This window comes from Hippoglossus stenolepis, chromosome 11 (genome assembly GCF_022539355.2).
Source record: "Hippoglossus stenolepis isolate QCI-W04-F060 chromosome 11, HSTE1.2, whole genome shotgun sequence".
Taxonomy (NCBI): domain Eukaryota; kingdom Metazoa; phylum Chordata; class Actinopteri; order Pleuronectiformes; family Pleuronectidae; genus Hippoglossus; species Hippoglossus stenolepis.
Window position 1 is genome coordinate 16,298,411 of NC_061493.1, and position 14,337 is coordinate 16,312,747.

At 42.9% G+C, this 14,337-nt stretch overlaps 1 protein-coding gene across 5 annotated transcripts in view; it reads left to right on the forward strand.

Annotated features, from left to right (window-relative positions):
* agap3 (ArfGAP with GTPase domain, ankyrin repeat and PH domain 3) overlaps positions 1 to 14,337 on the forward strand; it is a 117,530-nt gene that overhangs the window by 64,074 nt on the left and 39,119 nt on the right. For all 5 annotated transcript variants that reach the window (XM_035169608.2, XM_035169610.2, XM_035169609.2 and 2 more), the window contains exons 7-10: positions 2,576 to 2,703; positions 3,336 to 3,491; positions 8,550 to 8,633; positions 13,456 to 13,560. In XM_035169608.2, the coding sequence (XP_035025499.1) occupies positions 2,576 to 2,703; positions 3,336 to 3,491; positions 8,550 to 8,633; positions 13,456 to 13,560 (473 nt within the window). The remainder of the gene's footprint in view (positions 1 to 2,575; positions 2,704 to 3,335; positions 3,492 to 8,549; positions 8,634 to 13,455; positions 13,561 to 14,337) is intronic.

Here is a 14,337-nt window from a genome sequence, read left to right on the forward strand (position 1 = left end):
CAATCGTCAAACACTACAACAAGTAATTATGGAAGCTAAACCCATGATGGAGGTTTGCATACAAATGGGCCGCTCCAAGCGAGAGACTGGTTAATATGCAGTTGCGTATAAATGGTGAAATACACTTTTAATGTCTCTTAAAAGAATCTGAAAACTTTCTTCGTTTTTTTCCCCCCGAATCCATAATTGAAGTCATGAAAGTGTCATTTTGAAACTTGGCTGCTTTAACTGTGGCACATTATCCCCTGAAGGCTGTGGCTCCTGTGAGAGCCCGTCATCCCGCCACAAAAAATCTGAATATGCAACACAATGTTCACTTTGCATGTCATTGACTGTCGATGCAGAGGCATGTTGTCTTCCCCGCCCTCACTGTCTTAATTGCTTCCTGAAGCCCATTTTGAAATGATTAGAAGAGATGGAGTGTCGGCTGTCTGCTGGTAGAAGTCGCTCGGCATTGTGCGTTAGTTTTTTCCGTATTTTTTTCCGCCGCGCCGCAGCAGGCAGCCGGGCATCATGGTCCCAGCTGTCGGCACAACTTCAAATCATCTCTCTTTCCCCTCAGTGCTAATTCACGTCACGCGCCCGCGAGCATCGCCTCCCTCCCTCGCCACTCCACCCAGTCCCTCACTGGAGTGTGCCATGAATTAAATGACGGATTGTACCATCTGCAAATCAGCAAATCAGGTTGTTCGGATGGTGACAATAGTCTCATTTGGTTAACATCACGCCGCAGAGCTGAGTGAAAGACAAAAAAAAAATGGTGTGATTACTCTTCTTGGAAATAGAGGTACCTTTTTTTCCTCCCCCCGGAGATGTGAATAAGCCATTTAGCAGTGAGCTGCTCGCTACCTGACTGGAAAACAAATGGCCCGAGGTGGTTTCGGATAATGTGCTCATATGCTTCTGCGTCTGACTGGAATTAGCTTTGCTTACTTTGCTGTGCTTTATTGGATTAATATGGTTCATGATAGCGTTCTGTTTGGGGAAAATGGAAAATAGTTTTCTTTTGGATTTCAGCCCAGTGTGGACATGACTGACATTTCCAAACACTGTGTAAAATCTACACACACACACACACAGTAGTTTACCCACAGGTACAGCTGCTGTTTACAACATCCTGTGTGTGTGTGTTTAGAAAACTAAGCAGGGTATAAATCCATAATATCTTAAGGTCACAAGGAGGAAAATGTCATCACTGAAATTCAGCATGTAAGCTAAAAACCAGGCAGATGTCTCCATAGACAAAATGTACTGAATATCAATATGTTTCTCTTATCAAATAAGATTAGGCAGATTGGTCCTTTGATGATGGCACCAGTAAGAGATTAAATGCTTTTAATAGAAGAGCACGATCGATATGGATGTTTGGGAGTAAAACATTTCCGATACCAATATATCAGCTAATTCCTATAAGACGTCATTACCAAATGTTTATGACAAAGAAATTTAATTGATTCTTTATTAGAAATAACTCTAAATAAAAAGAAAACACACATACAACCAAATACTGTATAGAGTCCTTAGTTCCATCCATTATGTATATCACTAATCCTTTTTAGGGTTATGGGCCAACAACCATTCATGCTCACATTCATGCATATGGTCAATTTAGAGTCTCCAATTAGCCTGACCCCCGTCTGTCTCTGGTCTGTGGGAGGAAGCTGAAGTACCTGCACCCACGCAAGCTCGGGGAGAACACGCAAACTCAGTGGAGGCATGTGAGGCGACAGTGCTAATCACTGTGCTGATTCATATGTAGAAGTTGGATAAAAAAATAAGAAAATGAACATAAAAGTAAATCGTTACTGCATTATTTATTCTGTAAGATAAAAGTTTTCATATTGGCACATATTTGCAAACTAACTGTGAAAGACCCAGAGTGGGTGTTTTACATTGGGGGCTCTGAGCTCTTAAAAAATGCAGCATTTCAAACAGAATGTGTCCTATTTTATATTTTAAACAGTCTCTGCTGAACATCCACTTTTTGCTCCCCCCCCTCACCATGTATTTCATGTTTTTCCCATGAAAACAAAACAAGTCAGAGGTCAACCTAGAAAACAGCGTTTTGGAAACAAGTGTCACACACACATACGAGAAGACACACTGTCTGCACAAACTGAAGCCAGAGCAGCTTTGGTGATACTTGGCACAGACTCTCTGAATCTACTGGAGGGATGAGCACGAGTCTTCTAATTATTCCCTCATTTGGTATTTTGATGATGCTGCTGGAGAGTGTGTTGTTGTTTGGAAATCACCCACAGGTACACTCATAAAACCTTTCAGTGACCCCTTTAAATATGCAAGCATCTGCTCTCATTTTGTTATTCAGATTTGTCCTCGTCAGGTTTTTCACCCTCCTGAGTGTGTATGTGTGCATAATCAAAACCAGTGGCCGTGTAGGTTTATACACTCCTATAGTCTGACTTTTAAATAACAGAGGCTGCCTGAAGTCAGTCAGTATGTGTTCCTTGCTATAATCTATTGTTTCATTGGTTTGTCATGATAAAAAAAGTATTATTATTTGATCAAATGAGAAATTGAAAGCATCATGTGTCTTTGCCTCTCTCTCCTCCAGTTGCCCAGAAGGTTGTGGCCATGAGGAAAAAGCAGCAGCTGTCTATTGGTCCATGCAAATCTCTCCCTAACTCTCCCAGCCACTCATCAGTCCCTGCTGCATCCATCCCCTCTGTTCATATTAACCAGGTGAGATGAAAATGTTCATAGACAGCACTGTGCTTTAATGTTGTTTTAATCCAAATAAGCACACACTCGGTTAATGTAGATGTTTTTATCCCAAGTGTGTCCATTAAAGGTTCAGTGTGTAGAATTTAGTGACATCTAGTGGTGAAGTTTCATGTTGCAGCTGAATACCCCTCACCTCACCCTCCACTTCCAAACATGAAAGAGAACCTGTGGTAACCTTCAGTTGTCATGAAAACTCAAAAGGTGTTTAGTTTGTCCAGTCTGGGCTACTGTAAAAAAAACATGATGGCCTCTGTAGAGGGGACCCGCTCCCGATGTAAATATAAAGTATTTAAAATATAAAATGACCTATTCTAGGGTAAAGAAAACAAAAATTCATACAATTTAGGTGAAACACACTCCTGAAAACATCACTAGGATTATTTTATATTCAATTTCTGCCGATAGATCCTTTCAACTAAATCTTACACACTGGACCTTTAAAGATTTTGTCCACATTAAATATGTCCCTAACTAACCTGCTTGTTTGTTTTTATTCACTCTCCATTTCTGATTTTCAATCTCTCTCCCTCCCTCCCTCTTTCTCTCCCTCTGCTCTCTGTCGGTTCCTCTTAATCTCCCTCTCTCCCCAGGCGGCCAATGGTGGGGGTGCGTTCAGCGACTACTCCTCCTCTGTTCCCTCCACCCCCAGCATAAGTCAGCGGGAGATGCGCATTGAGACCATAGCTGCCTCCAACACGCCCACGCCCATCCGCAAGCAGTCGAAGCGCCGCTCCAACATTTTCACAGTAAGTATGCGACAGCTGATGCAAAGCAACACCCACTCTCACTACTAGGAGGCATGTTGCCAGGCACACTTTGTCCACCAGAGGGAGACAGGTAGCTCGAAATGCACCCAAGCCACCACTCCTGCCTCCGTCGGAGGAAATGGAAACGTCTCGTCCACACAGCACAATGGGCAAAGGAGAAAGAAAAAAAGACTACATAGAAATTATATTTGCTCCCCAAAATGTTCCAAATAAAAAATATCAAAGAAAGCACTGTGGAAAAAAAACATCAACTCTTCTCATGTCCTTTTTCTTTTCTAATTGGATGTAGTAAGTGCACATGGATTAAGTTTCTCATCTCAGCCATAGCAAACTGGGCCCTCTGCGCCATCTAAACCCCCCAACCCCCTCTTATTTATACTAGACCCTTACTTTGCTGTTACTTCCCTTATGGGGAGCAACAGACTGCAAACTTCGTCTCTGCTGACCAAGCTAAAGTCAACCATTCACAGCCAGCCTATATGGCCCGTTTACATGCTGCTAATAATGCATGCCAGCACCTTCTGACATAGAATCGCCCACTCACCATCTCGCTGAGTCTAGATAACTCCCCCGATCCTCACCCCACTCACGTCTATTCTGGCCCGACTGCGAGATTCACTACCACACCAGTGCCCCGCCCCCTCCCATGTCTGCCTGCTCTACACCCCATGTCCAGTCGTATTCTCCCTCTGCTCTAACCAAAAGCACATGTGCGCACTAACCACTCTAATTTCCTTAGCTGTCCCAAGCTTGTCTTTTACTCGTAGCCTCTGCCCTCTTCTTCTTCTACCCAGTGTGCATCCCTCTCTCCTCCTCCGTCCTCCTCTCTCCTACACCAGCCTCCTTCTCTGCTGCTAAAACTTTTCCTTGAATCTCACGCAGCCGGACCTCCGCCTCTTCAAGCTCAGGGAGGTCTGTAGAAATCCTACTGCAATATGGCCTTGTTAATCCTCAAACCTATGAATTAATCGCGTGAAGAGCTTGTTTGAAAAAACCTCCGAATGCGTTTTTCAAACCCCAAGTGACTAGACGACCGACTCTTGTTTCACAAAAGTTAATTTGTCCCCATTTTTATCTTATCTTTTTAGTTTTTCTTCAGAACTTTTTTTGCTCTATGAAACGGAGATCAGGCTACATGAGATTCCTTCTTTCCTAATAGACCCCCTTCCATCCTCTAAAACACACCTGTCTCCTTCACCTGTCTCCTCCTCACCTATATCCTGTTGCAATCTGACCCTGTCTCCCATCTTCCTGCCTCCTTCTCTCCGCCATCTCTTTCAAACTAACTCCCTCTCTCACCTCCCAATCCATTCCCCTCCCTCCTCTATGTCTCCCACTGCCTTCACCCCCGTCACCCCAGCTGCTGTGGGAGCCGCATGCTCTGTGGCCTCTGAGCAGTACAGGCTGTGTGCTAGTTCCCCTTGTTGTCTCCCTTCCCCCTGCTAGGTAGTGACTAACCATGTCCACCAGCGAAATGAGCCTCTCCCCATCCGCATCATGGAGATGCCGAAGCACGCCACCTACCCGGTGTGGGTGCCAGAGTGGCAGGCCGAGCGGGAGTTTCAGCTCATGACCTTCTGAGGAGCGGCGAGCCGAGGGTGGGAGGAGGAGGAGGAGGAGGAGGAGGGAGGGTGAGGGAGGAGAGGAGGAGGAGGAAGCTGAGGAAGGAGGCGGGGGAGGAAAAGTGAACAGGGCGATGTCGACATTTCTCCAGTGACACTTGAAGAGTGCGGTGGGCTGAGGAGAGAGGAAGACTCACAATGCCGACCCTTTTTTTTTTTGCCGTTTTACCAAACAACAGAAAGAGAAAAGATTTCAGCAAAACAAGATTGTCGAGGATTTCCCTGTCATAGTTTTGTCCATTCTGAAAAAAAATCCAACCTCTGTGTTACAAAATAAAAGTCCCGCGAGTCACCGATAAGACCGCTGGCTGCCGTCCATTTTTTCTAGCCACACTCTTGTAAGTACATCACTCTCTGTTGATTTTTGGAGAGGAGATCTGAATGAAAGAAAATATGCCTTAATGTCATCAGTAGATGAGCTTTGTCGGACCAGTAACAGACTCACACAAGTCATTACATCCAAGAAACTTTGTTGAAGGAGAAAATTGCTACAAGTCGTCCAAATGTATACAGATATAAAGTAAAATTTCACGGCGCTGGCATTGGGACTCTTGAAGTTATAAAATCCTTTGCAACGTGCAGTTTATTTGGTTAAACACTGTCTGCTTCTGGTTTTCGGCCTGAATTTAATCTGACGACAAAAGCTTCAGATGTAGTTTAACAGAAAAGCCCGTTGAAAATGTCCGAATCATTTTTGAAGGTAAAATAGTTTGGCTGTTTTTTATTTTTATTTTATTTAAGTATTAAAACTCGAAGCTTTACTAAAGAAGATCTTCTCACTCTTGTCTTTTCACCGGCCTCACAAATCAATCTCACCCCAGCCAGTCATTTCAAGCCAGTTTTATACCATGTCTGTCCTCGGCCACTAGGTGTCAGCACAGTACGCATTATTCTTTCCTAGTGCTTCCATGGTCAAAAACTCTTAAATCTGTTTTGTAAACTTGTCTGTGGTCTCCTGACGTCTTCAGGCTGTCCGTCCCTTTTTGTGTTGAAAAGCACACTGTCGAGGAATTTAGAGAAAATTCTCCAACGTTTTTTATACTTAAGTCCATCCCACTCATTCATTAATATTCAATTATTAATGTCCGCCATTCCGTGTTTTCCCCATTCCATATTTTCGAGTTCCTTTACTTGTTAGTGGATCTCAAAAATGAAAGCAAAAAACAAACAAAAAAATAACCATTTGACACTGTTTTTCAATATTTGCAGATTTGTGCTACTGTTTCCAACCTTTCTTCAACAAAAAGGGCTTTCCAACTCCTTCCGAATTAGAAGAGCATGATGGTTTAAAAACAAAAGAGTCCCCCTGCTTTGCCAATCCTGATAGAGAGGAGGTTATTGATTGAGGACTTAGAGCTCGTCGCTGCTTTACCCTCGCTGCTGTCTCGCACTTAGGGTAATGCATAGAGCTCGCACTATATGGAATCCATAGGCTTAAGTCGGGTCCATGCGGGAGTGTTTGAGCGCACTCAACGTAGACTGTCGAAGTATCACCACGCGAGACAGACTGTAGGGACTCTTCTGGAAACGCCCCGTCCACCCCTTGCCCCCCGTCCACCCTTTGCCCCCCGTCCACCCTTTGCCCCACCCAACCCCCCCGACTGTCATTCAGACATCCCATAAGAAAAAAATAACCCACACTGTACACTCAAGTCACTCTTGGAACTGTTATCCAGCCAAAAGGACACAACCGTTCCTAACATGACATCACACTGCCTTTTGCCATAAATGAGGACTCAAGGACTAGAGGTGCCAAGTTTTTATTTTTATTTTTTATTCTTCCTTCTAGATTTTCCGACATTACTTTGGTCTGTTTTTCTTTGTTGTGTTTTTTGAGTCATTCTTACTTTCCAGAGAGTATTGTGAAGTATTGAATGGAAAAAGAAAAAATGTGGTATAAATGTGTTTATCATAGAGGTATTTTAGATTAGAGTAACTTGGGGTTATTTTATGAAGGCCTTCATAAAAACATAGTGTGTCAGGGTGTGTCAGAGATATTATATTGAAAAGTTGCCAACAAATGAAACCTGGGTTGCACCGACTTGTATGAATGTAGTTAACCGTTAACCTTTGTTTTCCTATTTTATTTATTTATTTATTTATTTATTTATTTTGCACATTCTCTTCTTTTCCTTTCCTCTGTTTATTTGGGTTTGATTTAGGTTTGGTACAGAGATTATGAACTCTTGCATAATCGCTTTTTTCTATCATGAACGGATTGACAAAACTATAGACTGCTGTATATCTTGTATTGTATTTTATTTACAATGGTACTCTATAAAAAGTACATACATATAAGGAATATATGAAATAATGCCTTTATTGTCCATCCTATATTTTGTGGGAACTGCAATGTTTGGGTCAATCTGTTGAATATTTTGAAGTGAATTTGTGACTTGCTTTGTATGGTGTCTGTATAGAAGCTAAACAAGTCATCATTAAAAAAAATAAAATGTTGGAAAAAAAATGTCAACACCAGAGTTGGTTTACTTGAACTCAGACTCTACCTCTTCTCCATTGGTGACTGGACATTTCTCATGATCTGAGTGAGACCATCCACCCTCATGTCTGTCCCTGCCTGTACCTCATCTCCTTATTTGTGTCGGGGTGGGAAGGTTAACCTGGTTTATATCCATGCGCTTTGAATTTATTGACTGTCTAACCACTTTGTTTTTCCTGCAAAGAAACTTAACCTGTTTGTTTTTTTGCATTTTTGTGAAGTTCCAATGGTTTTTGTATTTGCAAATGAACTTAATGTCCCAGCAGGTTTTGCAGGTCAGAGGAAGCTACGTGCAGTCAAGTCGTCTGCTTCAAAATAACCATTTTTCCCTTCTCTCCCTTTAACCTGTTGTGACTTGTAACTAATGCACTGTGCTACAAAAGCTCTTAATCAGTGCATCTGTACTGAGCTTGCTCTGGGTGTAGCAGCAGTTGGTCTGCAGGGGTCCACTTAGGGCCCCGCTCTGGGTCTCAAACAGAGCTGGACGGATCCCCTTCCTACAAAGGGTTTCAGGGCTGAGTCATGACTCAATGTGTGGTCGTCCTTGGTCTCCTCTGTGTTGAGATGTGTCTAGTGTGGTCTTGGTTTGGTCTCTTTTTTAAGTTCCTCTGTTTTGAACTTGCACGTCGATGTTACTGCTGTTTGTTCCGCTGGTCTGCTTGTCTGTTCATTTCGAGCTTCTTTTTGAGACTTTTTATTTTGCAAAACGTCGAGTTTCTCCACAAATACTGCAAACGCTCCAAAAGAAAACACAACCAACCTCTCCCCACCTCACTCCTCTGACCCCCAGTCGCTCTCTCTCCTCACACACATGCACACCCCAACACTCCCCTCACTCCCCCCCCAAACTCCCACTCTGCCTCGTCGTGGGTGTGTCGCTTCAGTTGCTGACTTGACTTTCTTGTTTTCTTGCAGTCACGGAAAGCCAGTGAACAGGCAAAGAGCGTTGACAGTAAAACAGACAGCATAGGCAGTGGAAGGGCCATACCGATCAAACAGGTGAGCACATCTTTGTTTTCTCACAGTTCCCCCTCTTTTCCCTCGGTAAGTAAAATCCCTCATTGTATCACTCTATGTTGTTATTTGTCTTCCCCTGATATTCGCTGCTGTAAAGATTGAATCTGTGTAAAGGCCAAAGAATTAATCAGTGTCACTGGAACGCTGGATTTAGGTATGTGTCGCTGTGACCACTAGATGGCGCTATAACACAACATAACAAAGTACTTGGATGCCAGTACAAGCAGAGAGAAGGAGGCCGGAGCTGTTAACCAACATTATATCGTTATTAGCAAAGACATTTACCTGTTTGTGTAAATTACTCAGCTCAATATAATAATATTTAGGTTTAATCTTTTAAAGGCAAATGCATTCATTCAATTGCAGGTAAATTTATTTGTGTAATCGAATAAACACTGATAATTAAAAAACAATTAACATGTTTCTCAAATTATTATCACTGATAAAAGAAGCTTATTTTAATTAAGTTTATACACACTGATATATTGACTAAACTTACACCAACATATAAACCACATTAGAATCAGTTATTGTCTAGTTTTATTTCTTTTATTTAAACTCATCAGTTTGATGATTCCAGTTCTCTGATAAATTTCTTTAATAATCTTCAATTTTAAATCCTGGATGTGCTGTTTAATATAAAAGCATTTGGAGTAAGCTGGAATATTATTATTATTGCTCATAATTGTGTGTGGGTAGTGTTCCCTCATAAAGGTTCATTCATGCTCATCCATACAATCAACGTAGATAACCATTCATTTGATGAAAATTTCATCAGATATCTCAGGAGACGTTATTTTCTTCGGTCTGACAATTTTCTTCTAGGTGATTTCATATTCTGTTATTTAGTATTATATAATCAGTCAAAGAATTTTTTTTCTTTCATTGTGATTTCCTTTATTCTCTTCATTATTATTGTTTTATTTCTCTTTTTATATATTCTTGCACAGTAGCAGTAAGGATCGTTCCTAAATGTCCCGGCTGTAACCAAAGGGAGTAATTGACACATTGATTAGTAATCACTCGTGATTACATGAGGGCTTTCCAACACGGGTCAGCATCCTCACATTATCCTCTTTACCTGCAAATGACACAAGATGACACGTCGAGCCAGACCTTCTCGTTGCGTTGGGTAGAAAATTGCCGAGGCTTTGGTCCAACTGGAATAATGTCAGGGTGACACTTCCAAGCCCCCTCGCTCAATCAGAGAGTAACGCTGAGGGGAAACCACAGTTTAACAGATAGTGTATCTATCAGTCGATCCGTCTGAGAGACGCTCATGTAACAGATAAAACATTTCATGATATGGATTTTTTATCGTGTTGCAGCTCTTTTATATACAGATTAACCCTTATTAAGATGACACAAGTTTAATTTTCCATTTTATTAATGCACAATATGAAATATAGGGTTTCCATGGGATCTTAAAAATTCTAAAATTCAATCAAAATTCTCAGGCCTTAGTATTTAAAACTTAATTTTATTAAAAACCGAAGTGGAACTGATAACTGATACAAACACCCTGATCAGAGTTTATCTCAGTGCAATCGTATCGGCGGTGGGAAAGACAATTCACACCCGTACTATGTGAGATAATGTGGCGTTTCCAGGGTAATTCTCTACTACGCTACTTCACTTCATCTTCAATTATGTAAGTAATTGCGTGACTCTGATATTCCTTCTCATCACATCGGACGTACTTGACATTGGTCTTAAATTTCATTCATTATGGTCTTTAAAAGTCTTTTATTTAACTTGGTGAAACCTGCAGAAACCCTCGATACAGAACTTTTGAAAAGTGGCCTGTCACAAAACAACATGACATTTCTATTTGATCTCAGTGTGCGCTCTTGGTTTTTTTAAATGTAGATTAGTGTAATTCCCTGCAGAACCCGGCTAATCTGCAGGTTGATTTACAGATTTAAAAAGAAATCCCCCTCTGAGCCGTCTTTACTGTAAACGCTGCCGCTCTTATCTCGCACAGTATATAGAGTCCAGGGCCAATTTCCCTCAGTATCAGGGAAACTTTTGACCAGATAACCAATCGCCACCTTTATCTACGGAGATTTTTTTGGGGGCTGGTGGGGGGGGGGTCTGGTTACAGGTTGGGAGGAGGGATGGACTGGAGGGGGGGCAGTGGTGTGACTGTAGCTGATCTCCAGCCCAGTCAAATGCACAATCAAGGGGATCAAAGTGTCAATGTGGGCTTAATTACCACACACACACACCCCCCCTTTACCCCCGCCTCACCCCATCAGGCCAAATTACACACAGAATGACCCCCCCCCTCCCATCCTTCACTCTCTCCCTCTGCTCCCTCCTCCCCACCGCCCATCTATAAAAATAGTGAGTGAGGATAACAATGCACTCACTGCTGAGGAGCTGCTGGCGGCTCCAGTAGTGAGTGCATTCCCGCCCCATCACCGGACCCTCCCACACACACACACACACACACACACACACACACACACACACACACACACACACACACACACACACACACACACACACTCCCCACTCCTCTGTTACAAAGGGCCGGCCTATCACTCAGCCACAGTGGCAGGATGCAGCTTTCTCCCAGTCGTCTGACAAAAGGAAGGAAGAGACACTATCTCCTCCGTGTAGATATGACAATTGTGTGGAGAAGGAGAGCGCGTCTGTCCATCGGCCTGTTTCCTTATGTCGCACAGACTGGACACACTCATCTCCTTTTGTGTGTGTGTGTGAGTGTAGTCGTGTGCTTTCCCTCAACAGTGACACACACACACACACAATGTCAAATGATCTCGTAAAAATCCACAGTACCCGATCCAACGTGACGAACAACAGAACAATTATGATTAATGATTTCAAATCATTTGTCGAGTTCCAGTTAAAATGTGTTACTGTTCATAATAAAGCAGGAGAATTAGTGTGCACGTGTACAAATATTTGTCTCAGTGTCTTCATCGATCCACTTCACAACTCGGCTGATAATAAATATCTGAAACTCCGCACTGATTGCATGTATAGATTTATGTATGCTTCAGTAAGAGCCCGAGATGAGCAACGTATATGCTTGTAAAACATGCATTATAAAGTTGCCAGAGGCTCCGCAACCGGATCATTTACTCTGTATGATTAGAGCCATTTAAAAAGTGTTTACTGTTCCATTATTGACTGAATTGAGAGGAGTCTGGGCAGTCAGCAACTTATTGATTGAAGGACACAATGTTTCTTCCTGGAAAATCCCCAAGAACTATCAATAGTTAACCAAGGCTTTCTCGTATATTAATAACTAGAATGTCACTTATAGAGCTCATACCTTCGCCAAGGCCCAACAGTCCACTTAAATGCAATTAAGCTGCACCAAAATGCACACACTTATAAATATCAGTCCCCTAAACATGTCTGATTTTCTTCATCAAGATCCATGAATTATTCTCTGGGAAATCAGTGAAAATGTAAAAACGAAAATGAAATATGTTGCAATGTTAAAGTGAAGGAAAATTCCTGATCCAGAGCCGCACTGACATTTAATGAGTCCTTCCCTGACCCATCCATTTTATTGGATTGCAATTTCCAACAAGTTGTATGAATAATTGTTCGATACTTAAAAATAAAAATATAAGACAAAATGTATTGAGCAACATACAGTTGGATGTTGTGTGGGTTTTTTTGTTAGTCAGTTTTGATTTGTAGGAAATACTTTCTCAAAGTAACATTTCAAAATATAATTTTCTACAACATAACTTTTATAAAAAATTTAAAGTAAAGTTTTGGGACATATTTAAAGTTTGCTGGCAGGTATGTTAATAATAAGAAATAAGGAAGAAGCCCAAACTCTGAAGTCCCACCCACCCAAAAACAAGAATCAGGGTTGGGATTAGGATGATTGTCGGCAAACAGCCTGGTGCCCAGGTCACAGAGGGTCAACTCTTCCTGATGTGTTAATAAGGATTAAAGCCTACAGGATGGGCCTGGCTAGCAAAACACAACCCTCTCTCCCCACCACCCCAGCACACACACACACACACACACACACACACACACACACACACACACACACACACACACACACACACACACACACACACACACACACAGACCCTGGCTGTAAAAGCACAAACATTGCCTCGGCTTAATCCCCTAATTAAGCGTGCCCCTCCTCACTGTTTAACCCCGGAGAGCCTCCTGGCCCCTTTACAGTCCGCAGCATTTGGCCACCTCCAGCCGAGGAACTGCATTGTTTACCGCTGGATTTACTCTGCAGATAAGAACAACCATCTGAGGGCCTGAAGGGCCTCAGAAGATAAAGTAGAATAGAATAAGACCCGAGTGGAGGGGCTTTGAAGAGGGGGAGATCACACTCCCTAATTCCAGGATTGAGAGGTCTTCCAGAGTTCAGCATGTTATGTGTATGAATGCAGGGAGGAGGTCTGGCAAATTGGATTGTCTCTCTTTTGTGAATGGCCCCTGAGCCCGAGGAACTGAGCCAGTTCTGTGGGATCAAATGGTCACAGCAGAAAAACTAACATATCATTAAAGCTGTCACCCAAACAAATGACACAAGAAGGAAGAATGAAGAATAAAGGGGATTTAATTACATTGTTTTATTAGTTTATTTTTTGCTTCATAATTGTCACTTGTTTGCTCCATGTCTTTCCAAAACCAAACTGCTCCATGTCACCACCGTAACGAATGTGTAGTAGTAATGATAATAATATTGTTATTTTTTGGTATTTAACGTCTATAATGGCTCATATCCTCCACCCTGCTGCTCCGAGGAGAGCTGCTCCTCACCGTGATGTCTTCTCTCTTACAGGGAATCCTTCTGAAGCGAAGTGGCAAATCCCTCAACAAGGAGTGGAAAAAGAAATATGTCACACTGTGTGATAATGGCGTCCTCACTTACCACCCCAGTTTACACGTGAGTCTCAAACCCCCCCGCCCCTCCTACCATGACTTCCCATTTCTTTTTCCAATCGGCTTTATGTGTTTGTCACACCACTGTTTGTACATGAGCGTGCGGGTGGAGGTTTTAATGTGGGGCCTCCTCAACCGCTGAGCACGATCCTGTTGAAGCGATTACATTTGCCACCGCTGCTCTGGTGAACCTGATCTCAACCATGTAGCCTCACGGTGGCTACGGAGAGTCATCGCTGTATATAACGGCTACGTCAGCTAACCTGGTGGCTTCAAGCTCAGTGTTAAGAAACCGGGTGTCCTAGTGGTCATCGCTGGGCCCCCCTGTGGTGCCCATCCCCAGTGCTGGCTAATGGAGACATGGCTGCTGCGTGCCCGCTGCGCCCGGACTCCACGCTGGCTTGTATTTATAATGGCGCTCACTGCATGGCAGCAGAGCCTGACCAGCCTCCCACATCCATCTTTGTCAGAGTCCCGCTGGGCCACTAATACCTCTTAAACACTCGGCTGGCTGGCAGCAGACAGCTCAGGAGCCCGCCGCCACCGCCGCCGCGCTCAGAGACGCCCGGCGTTCTCAAAAATCACTTTGATTCCTCCCCGTCACTCTCCGGTATATTTGATATGTTTAGATCGTTTGCTCGGGTATGAAAGATGTTTGCAGCGTCTAGTGTCTAATGAGAAAACCTCCAACTTTGAACACAAGTCCAACAGTTGAACCCTGTGTGTGTTTGTGTGCGTGCGTGCGTGTGTGTGTGGCCTCGTGGCACTGACAGTGTGTTAG